This window comes from Tursiops truncatus, chromosome 13 (assembly GCF_011762595.2).
Source record: "Tursiops truncatus isolate mTurTru1 chromosome 13, mTurTru1.mat.Y, whole genome shotgun sequence".
Classification (NCBI taxonomy): Eukaryota; Metazoa; Chordata; class Mammalia; order Artiodactyla; family Delphinidae; genus Tursiops; species Tursiops truncatus.
This window is the reverse complement of record NC_047046.1, coordinates 7,609,831-7,625,281: the sequence shown is the minus strand read 5'-3', so window position 1 is coordinate 7,625,281 and position 15,451 is coordinate 7,609,831. Positions and strand designations below refer to the sequence as shown.

The window sequence follows — 15,451 nt, the reverse complement described above, 5'->3', positions numbered from 1 at the left end:
AAGCTCAGGTGGGAGTTAGATCAGCCTCAGGAAAGTTGGGCAGAACAAACTAACAATTGTACCGAAGTCAAGATTTGACCAGCAACATCTCTGGGACGTCATCCTTTAGTGAATGGGGGTCCCAGACGTTCAGGCTGCACCTGCGTTTGCACTGCGGCATTGCTGCTCTGGATACAGGATAATTGAGTCTCCTGGGCCTGCCCTCGGATCAGCACTTTTGTAGACTGCTAAGGTGTGTTGACATTGCTGATGGGAACCAGCAGTGTGTGCAGAGCTGTCTTCTTGCAAATGCTGATTCCTCCTTCCTTCCTTCCTTTTATTTTCTCTCTTTAACATGGCAAAGTGAGTTTCAGTGATTCCTAGTGCCTCCGTGCTTTACTTTTTTTCTCTCTTCACCGTATCACAGTGTTTTATTTCCACAGTTCTTGCAGACCACTTTCTGTTTCAGAGGGCATCTGGCACATTCTACTGAGGCATGCTTGGGTTCTTCAGGCCTGGATTTGCTTGGCTTAGATGCAGATATCAGCTCGCCCTGACGGGAGTCAGTACTGGGTGTCCTTCCAGCCATGGGTGCTCGTGCTCGGCTGGAAAGCCTTCCTGTTGAGTGTCTGCCCCCAAACACCATGTACTCTAGCCGAATGTCCACGTGGATTTCCCCCTTTGTAGCCACAGACGTGCTGTGTTTACCAGTGTTTAAATTGTTTTTCTAATTCCACGTGTTTTCCAGTCTTTTATAAGCCCTAGACTATAATAAACACAGCTTGCCCCATCCAGGAATCCCTTTTATTTTTTTGAGATGCATGCAAATGCAGCAACCAGCATTGGGGTATGAGGGTGGGGTGGGGATGGAGAGACTCATTCACATCCTCCTAAAATGATAGCAGCAGAGAGTCTTCTGCATCAGTGCCTTTGGCTGGTTTCCTGCAAGCCCCCCCCCCCGCTTCAGAAACCTCAGGATGGCCACGCAGGTGGGCTGTCTTTTGTGAGGTTCTAGTGGAGAGACACTTGGAGGTGGAATCATCCTAACAGATTTAACAAACTGGTTTGGCAGAAACGTTATGTGATAAGATAACGTAACCTATGAAACATTTAATCCCAGCTGGCTAAAATTTTCTGTACAACATCTAGTGCCCGGGCGAGGAGGTGGGGAGGACAGCTGTGTGCTGCACCAATGAGACCGGGAAATTTAGTTTGCTTTTGACAAAGAGAATTTTATCAAACCGTTCGTACTTCTTCACATAACTTTGTCAAGTCTTCAGAAAGTCAAAGTTGCTAGGATTGGCCGCTGCAGCTTCTCATGGGATGGCACCAAGGGAAAACATGGGGGAGAGTGGGAGGGGAGGAGAGAGGTGAGAGGAAAGCCAATTTCACCTCCCAAGTCGCGGCGGCAGGGGGCGAGCTCGACCAGCTCCCCGCTCCCGCTCCCGCCGCTTTCTGGGCACGTGACCGCTGTCCAGCCTTCGTGCTTTACGGCCCGTCGCCTGCAGGCGGCAGCGATTACCATGGAGACGGGGCTTGGATGGCGACCGTAACTAGGGAGCCCTTGGAGGAGAAAGCGGCGGCAGCTGCAGGCCGGGAGGTGGACAAGGGGTTCACGCGGCGGGAAGACCCCGGCCTTTGAGGACCAGGGTGGGCGCGCTCTGTGAGTCAGGGGCGGGGGCCCCGGCAAGGAGGGGCCTGGTGCCTCTTGGGGGGCGCTCACCCCACCTGGGCTCGCCCTAGGGCAGCTCCAGGCAGACCTGAGCTGGAGGAAAGGTCCACGCCTGGGCTTTGTGCCCCCACGGACGCACACACCTGCTCCCCGCACCCCCATGAGGAATTTGGCAAAGTTTGGCAGTCGGAAGAGGCTCTGTACTAAGGGCCCTAAACTTGAAATCTTAGCAATTTTTCAGATGGCGGAACTGAACATTGAGAGGTCTGCTTCTTACTCGCTGTATGATCTTGAATAAGTCACTTCACCTCTCAGAGCTTCAGACTCTTAAGTTTGCTGTAAGAAATAAACGAGAGAACATGCTAGGCTTTTTAACTTTCTAGACTGCTACCATTTCTCAAGCAGTCTGTGCTGCAACTGGAGCATTTTACATATGTCATTTCATCTAATCTTCACAACACCCCCAGAATTTAGGGTTATCATTTTAATTTTGCCTGTGAGCAGATTTAGACTCCGAGGGGTAAAGTGACTTGCCCAAGGTCACAGAGCACCTGAGTGGTGGAACTGGGATTCAATGCCAGGAGAGGCTGACTGGAAAGCCAACACTTTTAACCGCTAAGGTACCTGCTTCTTCCCCATTCGTATTATTAGAACTGTTGCTAATGCCTGGGTTATCATTTTGCTGCCTGTGGGAATATGAATATATATACACTGAGTTAGAGGGCTCTAAAATTATCCTCAGAAAGATGAGGCCCGGGATCAATATTTTTAAAGATTTGAGACAGGCTTTCCCAGGAGTATGGCATTCTTTTTATTCCCATGGAAAGGAACAGAGCTGGTATTGCACATTTCATTGATGGGTTTGTGGACCAGGAAATCAAAATGGAAAACAGAGGGCCCTGCTGACTTTTATGCTCAAAATTTCTCTAGAGACATCTCCAAAGAGAAGAATGTCAGATGCAGAGGAAAACCCACTGGAAGAAACAGAAGAATATGGAGAAATAGAAATGGAAGAAGGAGGAGAAGAAGAAGAAGAAGAAGAAGAAGAAGAAGAAGAAGAAGAAGAAGAAAAATATCCAAATGATGAAGGGCTAGAAAATATGCAACAGGAATTAAAAGAAGATAACACATTAGCGTGGAGAGGGTCTCAGGAGGAGGGGGAAGCGGAGAGAGAGGGAGCGGAGGGGAAAGAAGAGGGGGAAGAATTTGGGAAGGAGGAGGCAGCAGGAGCACATGAAGAAACCACAGTGAAGCCCCAAGAAATCACCAAGTCCATGATCAGTTTGGAGAGACTTACACCAACTGATTCCCAATCAATCTTGTCAGGAACACTCCCAGTAAGTAGGAATTTTCATTCATTCAATCATTCGTTTGTTCATTCATTCATTCCTAATCATTAATTGAATGCTTGTTACCCACTTACCTGCCAGGCTCTGTGGATATAAAACCAAGTAAGACACAATCCATTCTCTTAAGGAGCTCTAGGGTATGTAGGGAGGCAAACATTATAAAACTAAGTGCAGTGATTGAGAGGTACCTAGGAGATATGTATCTATATAAAGGCCACTTGACCCAGCTTGGAGGATGATCAGGGAAAGCTTCCTGGAGGAGGTGTGTACCAGGGCTGACTTAAAGGACAGGGGTTAGCTGGAGTGTGCTTGTCTAAACAGCCTGTAGAAATCACCTCTGGTCCAAGGAGAAGTGACTCTCTGTGGCTCTGTGGTGCTTTTGGAGGCCACCAGTGCCACTTAGAAGAATAATTCTGCTGTTGTGGGTCTGCTAGTAGGCCAAGGATAAACCTGACACACCCACGATTCATGTTATTTGAGTACAGAATGTCCCAGGCTCTTTTTAAAAAGTGCTTCATAATTCCGATGTGAGGCTAACACTAAGACTGGCTGATTAGGAAGAGAAAGGAAACTAAATGAGGGCATGTAGCAGCGTGTACTGTATTTGGAATCACAATCTCCTTTCTATTTCTTTTTTAAGAAAACCTATAGTGGTAGAGAGTCAAAGCATTCATTACAATCAGAGCTTTTGGAAACATTCGAACTTCCAAGCATGGCCTCGCAATTAGAGTTTCTTGATTTGGATCTAACCACTTCTGCGGAACAACAGCTTAGTTCCCCCGAAAAGCAGCCTTCGGGCGAGCTTGCAGAGAGAACCGACCAGAGGCCCCAAGATGAATTGGGACAAGAAAGGAGACACTTGGAACCAGAAAGGGGAGACTTGGAGCCAGAAAAGAGAGAAGGGAGAAAAGAAACAAGAGTATTATACGTAAATGAGAAAAAAGAAAAAGAATTCCAGCCCAAAGCAAGGATCCCTAAGGGGTCACTGGTCTCCACTGCCACCGAGGACATTTTGTTCCAAAAGGATGACGGTGCCAACGTGTATCCCTTGGTAAGTGCAACATGCTTTTAAATTTCCCCCAGTGTTTTGAGAGTATTGTGAAATAGGGGAATTTTATGCATATGGAAAAAAATACCACCAGAAAGCTCCTTTTTAAGCTAATCAAAGACCTGTGTCTTTGTAAAGTTCAGTTTGGAGCTGTGGCTGGACATGTGTGACAGTATGTGGACAGGAACGCTGCATCTGGGTTCAGCAGCGTTGCTCTGCAGGCAGGAAATTCCACACGTGGTTTGTCCGTTGTATAGGATGCTGTTTTCTTGGGGGAGACTCAGAATCGACCTCTCCCCTTTCCCCTCTCTTCTCGCTCCGTCTGTCTCTCTCCCTCCCTTTCCCTCTCTCTCTCCCACATCATGATACTCCTCCTCCATACCACCAATTCCTTGCCTTTCCCTCCTCTTCTCGCCTCTTCTGCTGTAACTGGCTTGATCCCTTTACCAGCTCCTAAAACCACCACAGGTTCCTAAAACTATCCATCCCAAGATAGATCAGTAAGTCAAAGGTCTGGAAAAAGTGAAAGCCACCGGGAAAAGCACCAGGCGGTCCAAAGGAGTCTGCCTTTGCTGCCGCTGACAGTGTTCCAGGGAGGCGCCATCTGCGAGGGTAAAAATATTATCATTTGCCAAGAGAAGGAAGAGGAGGGTTTTTTTTTTTCCCTTCTCCTTCTTTCTTCCTCCATCTGCTACTTTCTGAAAATTGTTTCCTAGGATTCATCTTTTTTTCTCCCCCCACCGTAGATTCATGCCTTTGGAAGATTTGTAAGTGATGGACTGTGTGTACTTAATGCAGTTCCTAACACAGAGCGAGCACTTGACAAGTGTTAACAACTAGGTGATGGTGGTGACGGTTGTGCTGGTGGTGGTGACGGAAGGATGCCGAGGGGGAAGTGCAGAGAACTGACAGCCTCCTTTCTGTAGATTTGGCTGACTTTGAGCAATGGAGTTAAAGGTTCAAGCTTGCAGTTGCTCAGTCTGAAAGAAAGAATAATTGAGTTTATTTATTTGGCCACACTGAGCGGCATGTTGGATCTTAGTTCCCCAATCAGAAATTGAACCCTTGCCCTCTGCAGTGGAAGCTCAGAGTCCTAATCACTGGACTGCCAGGGAAGTCCCAAGAATAATTGAGTTTTAGAGCCCATGAAGACATTTGTCTTGTTTAGCCAACTAACCAGAAATCAGGTAACATCACTAATTAGAGCAAGTGATCTTTTCCCAGCTACCTGGACTTGACAAAAGCCACTGCACAGGTCTGGGCCCCCGTTAGCCTTGGACTCACCGCAGAACCAAACTTTCCTAGGCCTCTCTTTGCAGGTTTGCTTAGCTCTTTGGGTGCGCCGTCTTTCTTTTTCCTTTCCTTTCACCTTTATTGTTTCTTCTTTTTGTTAAAATGAATTAGTGCTCTTTATAAAAAAAAATATACAAAGGCAAAGATTCCTCTTCTCGAACACACTCCCATCCCAATCCCATTTTCCTGAGGTGACTACTGTTGCAGTTTGGTATAACTGTATCTCTCCAGACCTTTGTTGGTACATATGTAAACATGTATCTGTGCGCACACACGCACACGATTTGTGTTTTTAGTTGTTCGTTTTTGCAGTGAGATATTCTGCATTTGTGCATAAATGTTTTTGCACTTAACATGTCTTAGAGGATTTTTTGTATCAGTACGTGTATATCCACTTCCTCGTTTTAAATTCGGCTGTTTCCTTATTGATGGCCATTCATGCTGTTTCTAATTTCTTGCTCTCACCAAAGGTGCTTCAGTGAGTGTGTGCCCCTCCATCTCTGTGCTCGCAGCATCCTCCTTTTCCTTTGGGCTCCCCCAGCTTATCCCAAAGGCCTGTAATAACTCGCAGTGCTCATGGTAAATAGACCTAACCGTGAATACCACCTCCAGCCAAGTAACAAGGTATCATGTGTTTATGAGAAGGAATCATATAACTATCAAATACAGTGAAATCTGATTTTGACAATAAAGTTTTGTTTTCCAGATGACCATGTTTTAGAAGAAGATTGATGTAAGAGGTGGCTGTCTCCATCATCATTCGCCATGAGTGTTAAAAGTAGTGGAAAATGCGATGAGTGTTAGTACTGTGTGATTTCGGTTAACGTGAGGGCTGCTCAAGCAAGGAAGTTCTGTTACTACTGAGTGAGGTCAGCCTAGTTTTGACCTTGAAAGAGGTTTACCTGGAGACAGGAGTCTAGTTAAGAGTGTTTTCTTTTTATAACTAATCTGTTAAATCTCAAAATAAATTTCCAGGACGACTATAAGGCCTTTTAGAATTAGCAGGTTTCCAAAAGAACCATCTCACTTGAAGAAATTGGCTCTTAAGAACCAGCCAGATATGAAATAGTTCCGTTCCTAGAAGTTGCAGCTTGAGGCAATTATGATTCCGTGATTCTACCACTCACACCCACACAATAAAAGACCTAAATATAAATATAAATTACAGCGAATGAGCAGATGGAATCAGGAGAGAATGGGGAATGAAGGGTGTAGGAGAGAGAAATCGGCCACGTTGCCCACTCTGTCTTGGGAGAAATATACGGTACATCAATTTAACCTTAAGTATCATTAAAGATCAGAAAGGAAACTCACCAGATTTCATTTCTTTATTTTTTTTTCTTTCGGCCGTGAGGCATGCAGGATCTTAGTTCCCCGACCAGGGATGGAACCCGCGCCCCCTGCAGTGGCAGCTCGGAGTCTTAACCATTGGACCGCCAGGGAAATCTCATCACCAGATTTCATTTCTATGCTCCCATATAACCCACTGATTTTTGGTAACTAATCACTTAGCCATCACTTTAAATACTCTACCACATCAGCCTTGGTTAATTTTTTAAATAGACTTTATTATTTGGGGGCAGTTTTGGGTTTATAGAAAAATGGAATGAAAAACACAGAGAATTCCCACATACTCCCTTGTGCCTCCTTCCCCCCTCGTCTCCTCTATTATTACCATCTTGCATTAGTGCAGTACATTTGTCGCAATTGATGAGCCAATATGGATGAATTAGAATTACCTAAAGTCCATAGTTTATACCTTAGGGTTCACTCTGTGATGTACATTCTCTGGGCTTTGACAAATGCATAATGACATGTATCTACCATTGTTGTTTGATACAGAGTAGTTTCACTGCCCTAAAAATGTCCTGTGCCCTACCTGTTCATCTCTCCCTCCCCCTTATCCCCCCCCCCACAAGCCCCTGACAACCATTGATTTTTATTGTCTCCATAGTTTTGCCTTTTCCACAGTGTCATGTAGTTGGAATCATACAGTTTGTGGCCTTTTCAGGCTGGCTTCTTTCACTTAGCAACATGCATTTAAGGTTCCTCCACATCTTTTCATGGCCTGCAACCTCATTTCTTTTTATTGCTGAATAATATTCCATTGTATGAATGTACCACAGTTTATCCATAATTTTTGTAAGAGACGTTGAATACAAAAATATACATAAACAAACTACTATTGAATTGGAAGCAGTAGTTGGATTTATAGTACCTATTATTTTTCATTTCATGAAATTTTTATTTTGGACTTGTTCCTGGCAGTGTGGAATTTTTAATCCTCCTGAGGGAATTTTGTCTCTTTTATACTTTATCCTTCCAGGGAAAATCGTGTATAAGGAACAAATACCCAGGCTGAATAATTGCCTTTCTTACGAAGTTACTTAGTGACTTTATTATAACTTGTCCATTCTACGTACTCTCGTTCAGTAAATTGAGTTTCACGACATTAAGTGCTCACTGTGTGTCTGGTACTGAGCTGGGTCTAGGTCCTGGGGAGAAGATGAATAGGAAGTTGTTTCTATTTACTGTTGAAGACTTTCTTTTTTTAAAGGAAACGTCTTTATTGAAATATAACGTATAAACAGAAAGAGCACACGCAAGTGTCGAACTCATTGAATTCTTACACAGCAAACACGCCTGTGTAAGCACCACGTAGCTTTTCTTTTCAAATCGAGGTAGAATTCCCATCCATAAAATCCACCCTCTTAACTTTTTCTTAAAAGATTGTGGTAAAAGGCACATAACATAAAATTTACCACCTTAACCATTTTTATGTGTAAAAGCTCAATGGTGTTAAACACATTCACATGGTTGTGCAGCCACCATCATCACCCGTCCCCATAACCCTCTTCATCTTGTGAAACACACACTGTACCCACAAACACCAGCTCCCCAACCCCACCCCGGTCCCTGGCTAACTGCCCTTCTACTTTCTGTCTCTATGAATTTGACTACTCTAGGGACCTCATATAAGTGGAACCATTCAGTTCATATTTGTCTTTTTGTGACTGGTGTATTTTACTTATATAATATCCTCAAGGTTCGTCCATGTCGGAGCATGTGTCAGAATCTCCATCCCTTTGGAGGCTGAATAATACTCACCTTTTGTTTATCCATTCATCTGTTGATGGACACTGGCTTCTTTTCCACCTTTTGGTTACTGTGGAATATGCTGCTATGGACGCGGGTGTACACATATCTCTTTGAGACCCTGTTTCCTGTTCTTTGGGGTAGATACCCAGAAGTGTAATTGCTGGAGTATATGGTAATTGTATTTTCAGTTTTTTGAGGAACCTCCATACTGTTTTCCACAGCAGCTGCACCATTTCACACTCCCACCAGTAACGCACAAGGGTCCCAGTTTCTCCACATCCTTGTAAAGTTTACCCTTTAAAATTAAAAAAAGTTTTTAAAATTTATTTTTGTTGAAATATAGTTGATTTACAATGTTGTGTTAGTTTCAGGGGTACAGCAAAGTGATTCATATGTATACGTATATATATATATATATTCTTTTTCAGATTCTTTTCCCTTATAGGTTATTACAAGATATTGAGTATAGTTCCCTGTGCTATACACAACAAGTAGGTCCTTGTTGGTTATCTATTTTATACATAGTAGTGTGTATCTGTTAATCCCCAACTCCTAATTTATCCCTCCCACCCCCCCTTCCCCCTTTTGTAACCATAAGTTTGTTTTCTATGTCTGAAAATTTCCCTTTTCCAGTATACAGTTGATTGGTTTGTAGCCTGTTCTCAGAACATTTCCGTCGCCCCAGAAAGAAACCCATACGCAGTAAGCAGTCGCTCCCCATTCCCCCTCCCCTCACCCCCTGGCAACCACTCATCTGCTTTCTGTCTCTACGGATCTGCCTATTCTGGACATTTTATGTAGATGGAGTCACACAGTGTGTGGTCCTTTGCATCTGGCTCCTTTCACGTAGCATCCCATTTTCAGGCGTCATCCACGGTGTAGCGTGCTCTTGAGGACTTCTCAAGGTGATGTCTCTTCATTGGCTGATGATGTGAATCCTTCTCCTCCAGGACTCAGGCCGGGAGTACCCGGCATCACAGCTCTGGGTTCGTGCACCGTAGCGTCTTCCCGGTTTTACCTTTGTCTTCCAGGCCATGACCTGGTCGTTCGGATGGAACAGTTCCCTTCCTGTTTACTACATTCAAGATGAAAACCAGAGAGTTCTTCTGTATGCCAGTGCTAACACTGCGGTCATCTACAATGTCTTCAAGAATAACCAGCACCATCTTCAGGTTTGCAGGTTTTCTTACTTCAAGTGAAAGAGGTTGTTTTTAACCTGAATACAGCACTTTGGTTGTTATTGTTGTTGCTTTTTAATTAATTAATTAATTAATTAATTTTTGGCTGCGTTGGGTCTTTGTTGCTGTGTGCAGGCTTTTTCTAGTTACAGCGAGCAGGGGCTACTTTTTGTTGTGGTGCGCAGGCTTCTCATTGCGGTGGCTTCTCTTGTTGCGGAGCATGGGCTCTAGTTGCGCGGGCTTCAGTAGTTGTGGCACGTGGGCTCAGTAGTTGTGGCTCGCGGGCTCTAGAGCGCAGGCTCAGCAGTTGTGGTGCACGGGTTTAGTTGCTCCGCGGCATATGGTATCTTCCCGGACCAGGGCTCGAGCCAGTGTCCCCTGCATTGGCAGGTGGATTCTTAACCACTGTGTCACCAGGGAAGTCCAGCACTTTGGTTTTTATTTCAGGGGTCAACTTCATTCCATCTTATACACATTTTCCCTCTTCTCTTCTGAACCATAGCAAATTTTTTTTTAGGAACACATTTTATTGTTCGTTTTCTCTCTGATTCTAATCAGAATAGCAGTTGACTTTAATTTTATAGTAGCTAGAATCTAAAGCATCTGTATTTTTTACATTTCTGTAAAAACGTGGTCAGGAGAGACCATGTTGTCTCCACAGGACTATGGTGAGATGCAAAGGGATTCGGACCTAATTAACACTCAGACTCCTTTCCAAGGCTCAAAGGGCTTTGATCCTCCTACTCCTGCTGAGAAGTGAGTGTTAATATTCCCATTTCACAGGAGAGGAAACTGAGGCTCAGAGGGATTTAGCTGACTTGCCCAAGGCTGTGCTAGCAGATGCTGAAGCCAGGTCTTACATCCAGGTCTCCTGACTTCAAAGCATTAAGTGGGTCAGTCTTTCCTCCTGTCTCCTCCCTCCAGCACCTGGCTTTATTTACACCCTGCTCTGTGCCTCCCCGAATGCCCCACATGCCTGCCTTCCCCTCAGTGCTCTGCCTCCTCTGTTCCGGATGTTTTTGACCCCTTTTTCATCATGTACCTGTCCAAATGTCACGTTTTCCTGGTGTCCGACTTTCCACTAGTTAACCCGGTAAACAGTTCCATGTTACCCTTTTCAGTTGACATATAAGGACCTTCCTTAGTCAATGCCTAGATCAGAAACTTCACAAAGTATTTTCCAAGAGCTCAGCCAGTATTCAGCATCGTGCCAGGGATCCAAGACACGTGGGTGTAACTTAAGGAATTTGCTTTCTAGAAGTCCTGAAATACACACACAGTCAGCAAGCAGCCCTTCTCAGAGCTTAGTTGAATGTGTAGCACTGAGCACAGAGGTAGCGGCAGGGGGAGAAAGCACAGTGTGGTGGGCAGGCTCAGAGTCAGGGGGGCGGGCGGGGCAGAGGGGCTGAGAAGTAGGAAGGCGTCCAGCCTCCGCAGAGTTGGATGGCTGGGAGTGGCCTTGGCCATTTGTTCGTTCGTTCATTCATCCCACGTGTATTTATCATAACCACTATGTTTCAGGTGATGGGTCTGTAGTCATGAACAACATAGATCTAGTCCCCCCTCATGGAGAGACAGTCGTTAAACAAGTGAACACAGAAGCATATACCTAAAGATTTTAACAGTTGCTCGAAAGGAAACGTGAAAATGCTCTAAGAGGGAAGCATCAGGGTGAGAGGAGATTCCTCTGGATTGGGTGGGCAGGGAATAAAAAAGTGCTGTTTGTGCCAAGACCTGAAGGCTGAGCATGAGCTAGCCTGGGGCCGTTTTGCCGGGGAACAGCATCCCAGACAGACAGAGCTCCGAGTTTTCAGGCCTCGTGCATGAGGCCCAGACAGAGGCCAGAGTGAGCGAGGGGTGACACGGAAGGAGGGAAACAGGGGTTGTTTCCCGGCTGCCATCTTGTTTGTGTTTCCAGAAGATTCCTCTGTTGTGTGGGGAAGATCGTAGGAGGATACGAGTGAAAGCAGAGGCCCGTGAGGAGGCTTTGGTTCCAGAGCTGCTCAGTGACCTGAGTGAGCAGTTTTGGGGGAGATGAGGCTGGTAGGGAGGTTCGAGGGGGCTGGAGGTGGGGGGACCTGGACATGTATTCTCAACGTGGGCTCAGAGTCGGGTATACGCCTCGACCCCTAGGAAGCCACTGTTCTTGCAGGGAGTGCAGCTTACCCTGAGAGTGTTTTGAGGGGAAGTTTGAAAACCTCTGGCTGTAGAGAAACACCAGGGAAGGCGGGTGGGAGTAGGATTTTCAGCCAGTGGCATCTGGAAAGGGAGCTCAGGTGTGCCTCCGGGGCCCCGCCTTTCCTGCTGGTGCCAGGGCTGGGCCCCCCCCAACCCCTGTCTCAGAGCGACTTCTCTCCACGTCTGCAGGGCCACCCCAACGTCATCTCCTGCCTCTGCATCAGTGAAGACAGGCGCTGGGTCGCCACGGCTGACAAAGGGCCCGAATGCCTGATAATCATATGGGACTGCTTCACGGGGTAGGCATGTCGTGGCCACTTCCCCCCGCGTTTTTGTACAGCGTCTGCCACCGTGACCCGCCAAAAAAGGAGTCATGCCGGTCCAGGGATACAGAAGCTGGTGCTGGGAGGCAGGGCGAGGGGCGAGGTTCTCAGGGGAGGTTGTCTTACTGCCTCAAGGCCTGTTGGGATGACATTACTTTGGTGAATTTCCCATGGGTGATTCTTGGCTCTCTAAGCCCAGAAACTTGGTTTGTCGGTGGCCCCCAGGCAGACAGGGTTGAGGGAGGCTAACTCACACTCACCCAGCTGGGAGACCCGGAGAAATTATGTGACTTTCACCATCTGCCCAAAAAAAAAAAAAAAGACTAATCGTACTTACTGTCTTCATTTCCCTGGGCTCTGTAAGAAATTACCTCAATCTGGGTGGCTTAAAATCACAGAAATTTATTTTCTCACTGTTCATGAGGCCAAATGTCTGAAATTGGGGAGTCTGCAGGGAGCTCCTGGGGCCCTGAGAGAGAATCTGTCCCATGCTCCCCTCCTCCTTTGGGTGGTTGCTGGCATCCTTGGTGGTCCTTGACCTGTAGACACGTCACTCCAGCCTCTGCTTCCATCTTCATGTGGCGTTTCCCCCTCTGTGTCTCTCTGTAAGGTCTTCTCTTTTATAAGGACTCCAGTCATTGGGTTTAGGGTCCACCCTAACCAGTATGACCTCATCTTAACTAATTACATCCGCAGAGACTCTTCTTTCTGTATAAGCTCGCTTCTGAGGTTCTGGGTGGAATGAATTTCGAGGGGGCGCTATTTGATCTACTTTACTTACCCTACCGGATTGTTAGGAAGATCAGAGCACAGCACCTGGCCCAGGATAGATGCTCACAGAATTGTGTCCTTTCGTAATTCCTGGTACTAGAGGCAGAGAGTAGTGCTAGATTCACTGACAAGATTGTAAGGCCTTGGTTGGGTGTGTAGGGGGGTGGGATGGGGTGAGGTGGGGGGTGGACGAGTCCAGGTGGAGAAGAAGTTTAGGAAGAAGTTATGTTGAATGTTCTGTGACACAGGAACTGCTCTCTCCCAGGTGACCGGTGGCCTCCATAGGGCCATATTACCTAATCATTTCCCCTGGCCCCTCTGACACCATGTCCCCTGGTCCTCATCCTGCTTGCTGTCTGTTCCCTCTCAGACTCTTTTCAGCCTCATCCTCCTCTGGCCATTCCTTAGCTGTGGCCTCAGGGCGTGAGGATGCTGTTGGTGATGTTCTCCAGCCAGGCAGGAGCAGAGCCAGGGTTTGAAACTGCGCCATCTTACTCTCAACAGCCGTCTCAGTGTTTCCTGTCTGCTGATGGGGAAGCTGCTGGAGGACAGTCCACCTGCATGTCCCGTGGGCATCTCCTGCTAAAATGTCCAAAAGTCCTGCGCCTCCACCTCCAAATAACTTCTGAACCCACATCCACCGCCTCTGCCCACCCTCTCCTGCTTGGGCCATTGCAGTAGCCTCCTGACTGATCTCCCCCACTGCAGTTTCGCTCTTCAAACCAGCCTCCGTGACACTGAACCACTTTTAAATGTATATACAATTCACTGGCATTAATTACATTCACAGTGTTGTGCAGCCATCACCACTATCTCCAGAACACTCACAGCACCCAATCAGAAAATCTGAACTAATGAATTCCTCATTCTCCCCTCCCCTCAACCTCTAATCTACTTTCTAGCTGTAAAGATTTGCCTATTCTGGACATCTCATGTCCGTGGAATCATACAATATGTGGCTTTTGTGTCTGGCTTCTTTTACTTACAATATTTTCAAAACTCTTCCATGTTGTAGCATGAATCAGTACTCCATTCCTTTTTTTAGCTGTTTAAGATTCCATTGCATGGATATAACACATTTTGTTTATCCATTCATCTGTTGATTTTTTTTTTTTTTTTTTTTTTGGCGGTACGCGGGCCTCTCACTGTTGTGGCCTCTCCCGTTGCGGAGCATAGGCTCCGGACGCGCAGGCTCAGCGGCCATGGCTCATGGGCCCAGCCGCTCCGCGGCACGCGGGATCCTCACGGACCGGGGCACGAACCCGCATCCCCTGCATTGGCAGGCGGACTCCCAACCACTGCGCCACCAGGGAAGCCCCCTGATGTTGTTTTAAATGCACATGTGTAAGTGGACTTCCCTGGTGGTCCAGTAGTTAAGACTCCGTGCTTCCACTGCAGGGGCCACGGGTTCGATCCCTGGTCAGGGAACTAAGATCCTGCCTGCCTCGAGGCCAAAAAAAAAATACACATGTATGGCCATCATCATATATCATCATATGGTTTTTCTCTACAACATTTTGAGCGTGATCTTTTCCCATGCGCAAAATCCTAACGGGCTCCCCTGCTGCCCGTTGTCAGCTCAGCCCTTGTTACAGGGAGTACACGCTCACATCCTAGCCATGCGAACACTTCCCCCACGAAATCAAATTCCCTTCTGCTTGCCTAGCGGTCATCTCTAGCGATTACATGCTTTTCAGCTGCAAGAAATGGCACATCCACCTGACACACACGAGGGAAAGTCATCTCCTGCATCAGGAGGTCCTGAGGCAGGAAGGATGGGCCCCTCTGGTGCCTCTCTTCTCTCAAGCCTTTGCTGACAGCTCCCCTGCCCCAGGCAGAGCTGGCCTCCATTCAAACAGTGTTTATCCTTTGCTTTTTTCTTGTTTATAGAGCTGTCTCCCCCACTAGACCGGAGGTGACTCTGGCAGTCATTTTTTAAAATTACAAAGTGAAGTGTATCTGTGGTTAACAATTAAAATGATATGTCGATATGAGTTTTATGATATTGCAAATGATGACTCTGGGAACCCAGAAAGGATTCTCTGGTTTTAGAATTAATATTCACCTTATTAAAGTGATAAACGGTACTTCTTCCTTGAGATATTAGTTCAACTTAAATCTTACTCCGTAAATCTAGCGTATTTTTGCAATTGCCTATAAGGGGGCTTTGATTAATGTTTGGTCTCACAAATTTTATTAACTCCTTTTAAACATTTTAAACTGCATTTAGAAATTGATATATTCAGTTTCATCTTTAAGTTCTTTAGTAGTCTGATTAACAAATAAATCCTTCACCAGTACTTAAGTAATTCTTGTAAATCTAATAAATTAGACATAAATATGGCAAGTCCTAAGTTCTCTTAAGTGTTCAAGTATTGTTTATAAACCTAATACAATTTGAATTTAAAATCACAAGTCTAAATCAACTACAGACTTTCAATTAGAATCACAAATTAATCTGTTAGAGACTCTAATATGTTAAATTCTCTTAAACATGACCCATTCTTAAAAAAAGGAACAAATTCTCTTATCACAAATATGTTAAGAGTACAGGTCCAACT

The 15,451-nt window shown here is 45.9% G+C and overlaps 1 protein-coding gene across 7 annotated transcripts in view; it reads left to right on the top strand.

The window, feature by feature from the left end:
• The first annotated feature begins 93 nt into the window (after positions 1-93).
• CFAP251 (cilia and flagella associated protein 251) overlaps positions 94-15,451 on the top strand; it is a 68,927-nt gene continuing 53,569 nt past the window's right edge. For 5 of the 7 annotated variants that reach the window (XR_012325106.1, XR_012325107.1, XR_012325108.1 and 2 more), the window contains exons 1-4: positions 94-2,988; positions 3,641-4,051; positions 9,472-9,612; positions 11,986-12,095. Coding sequence is in view for 4 of the 7 variants with exons in the window: in XM_073790010.1 (XP_073646111.1) it covers positions 2,563-2,988; positions 3,641-4,051; positions 9,472-9,612; positions 11,986-12,095 (1,088 nt within the window). In the remaining 3 variants the exon portion in view is untranslated. The remainder of the gene's footprint in view (positions 2,989-3,640; positions 4,052-9,471; positions 9,613-11,985; positions 12,096-15,451) is intronic. The other 2 variants (XM_033836830.2, XM_073790011.1) reach the window with 2 other exon arrangements.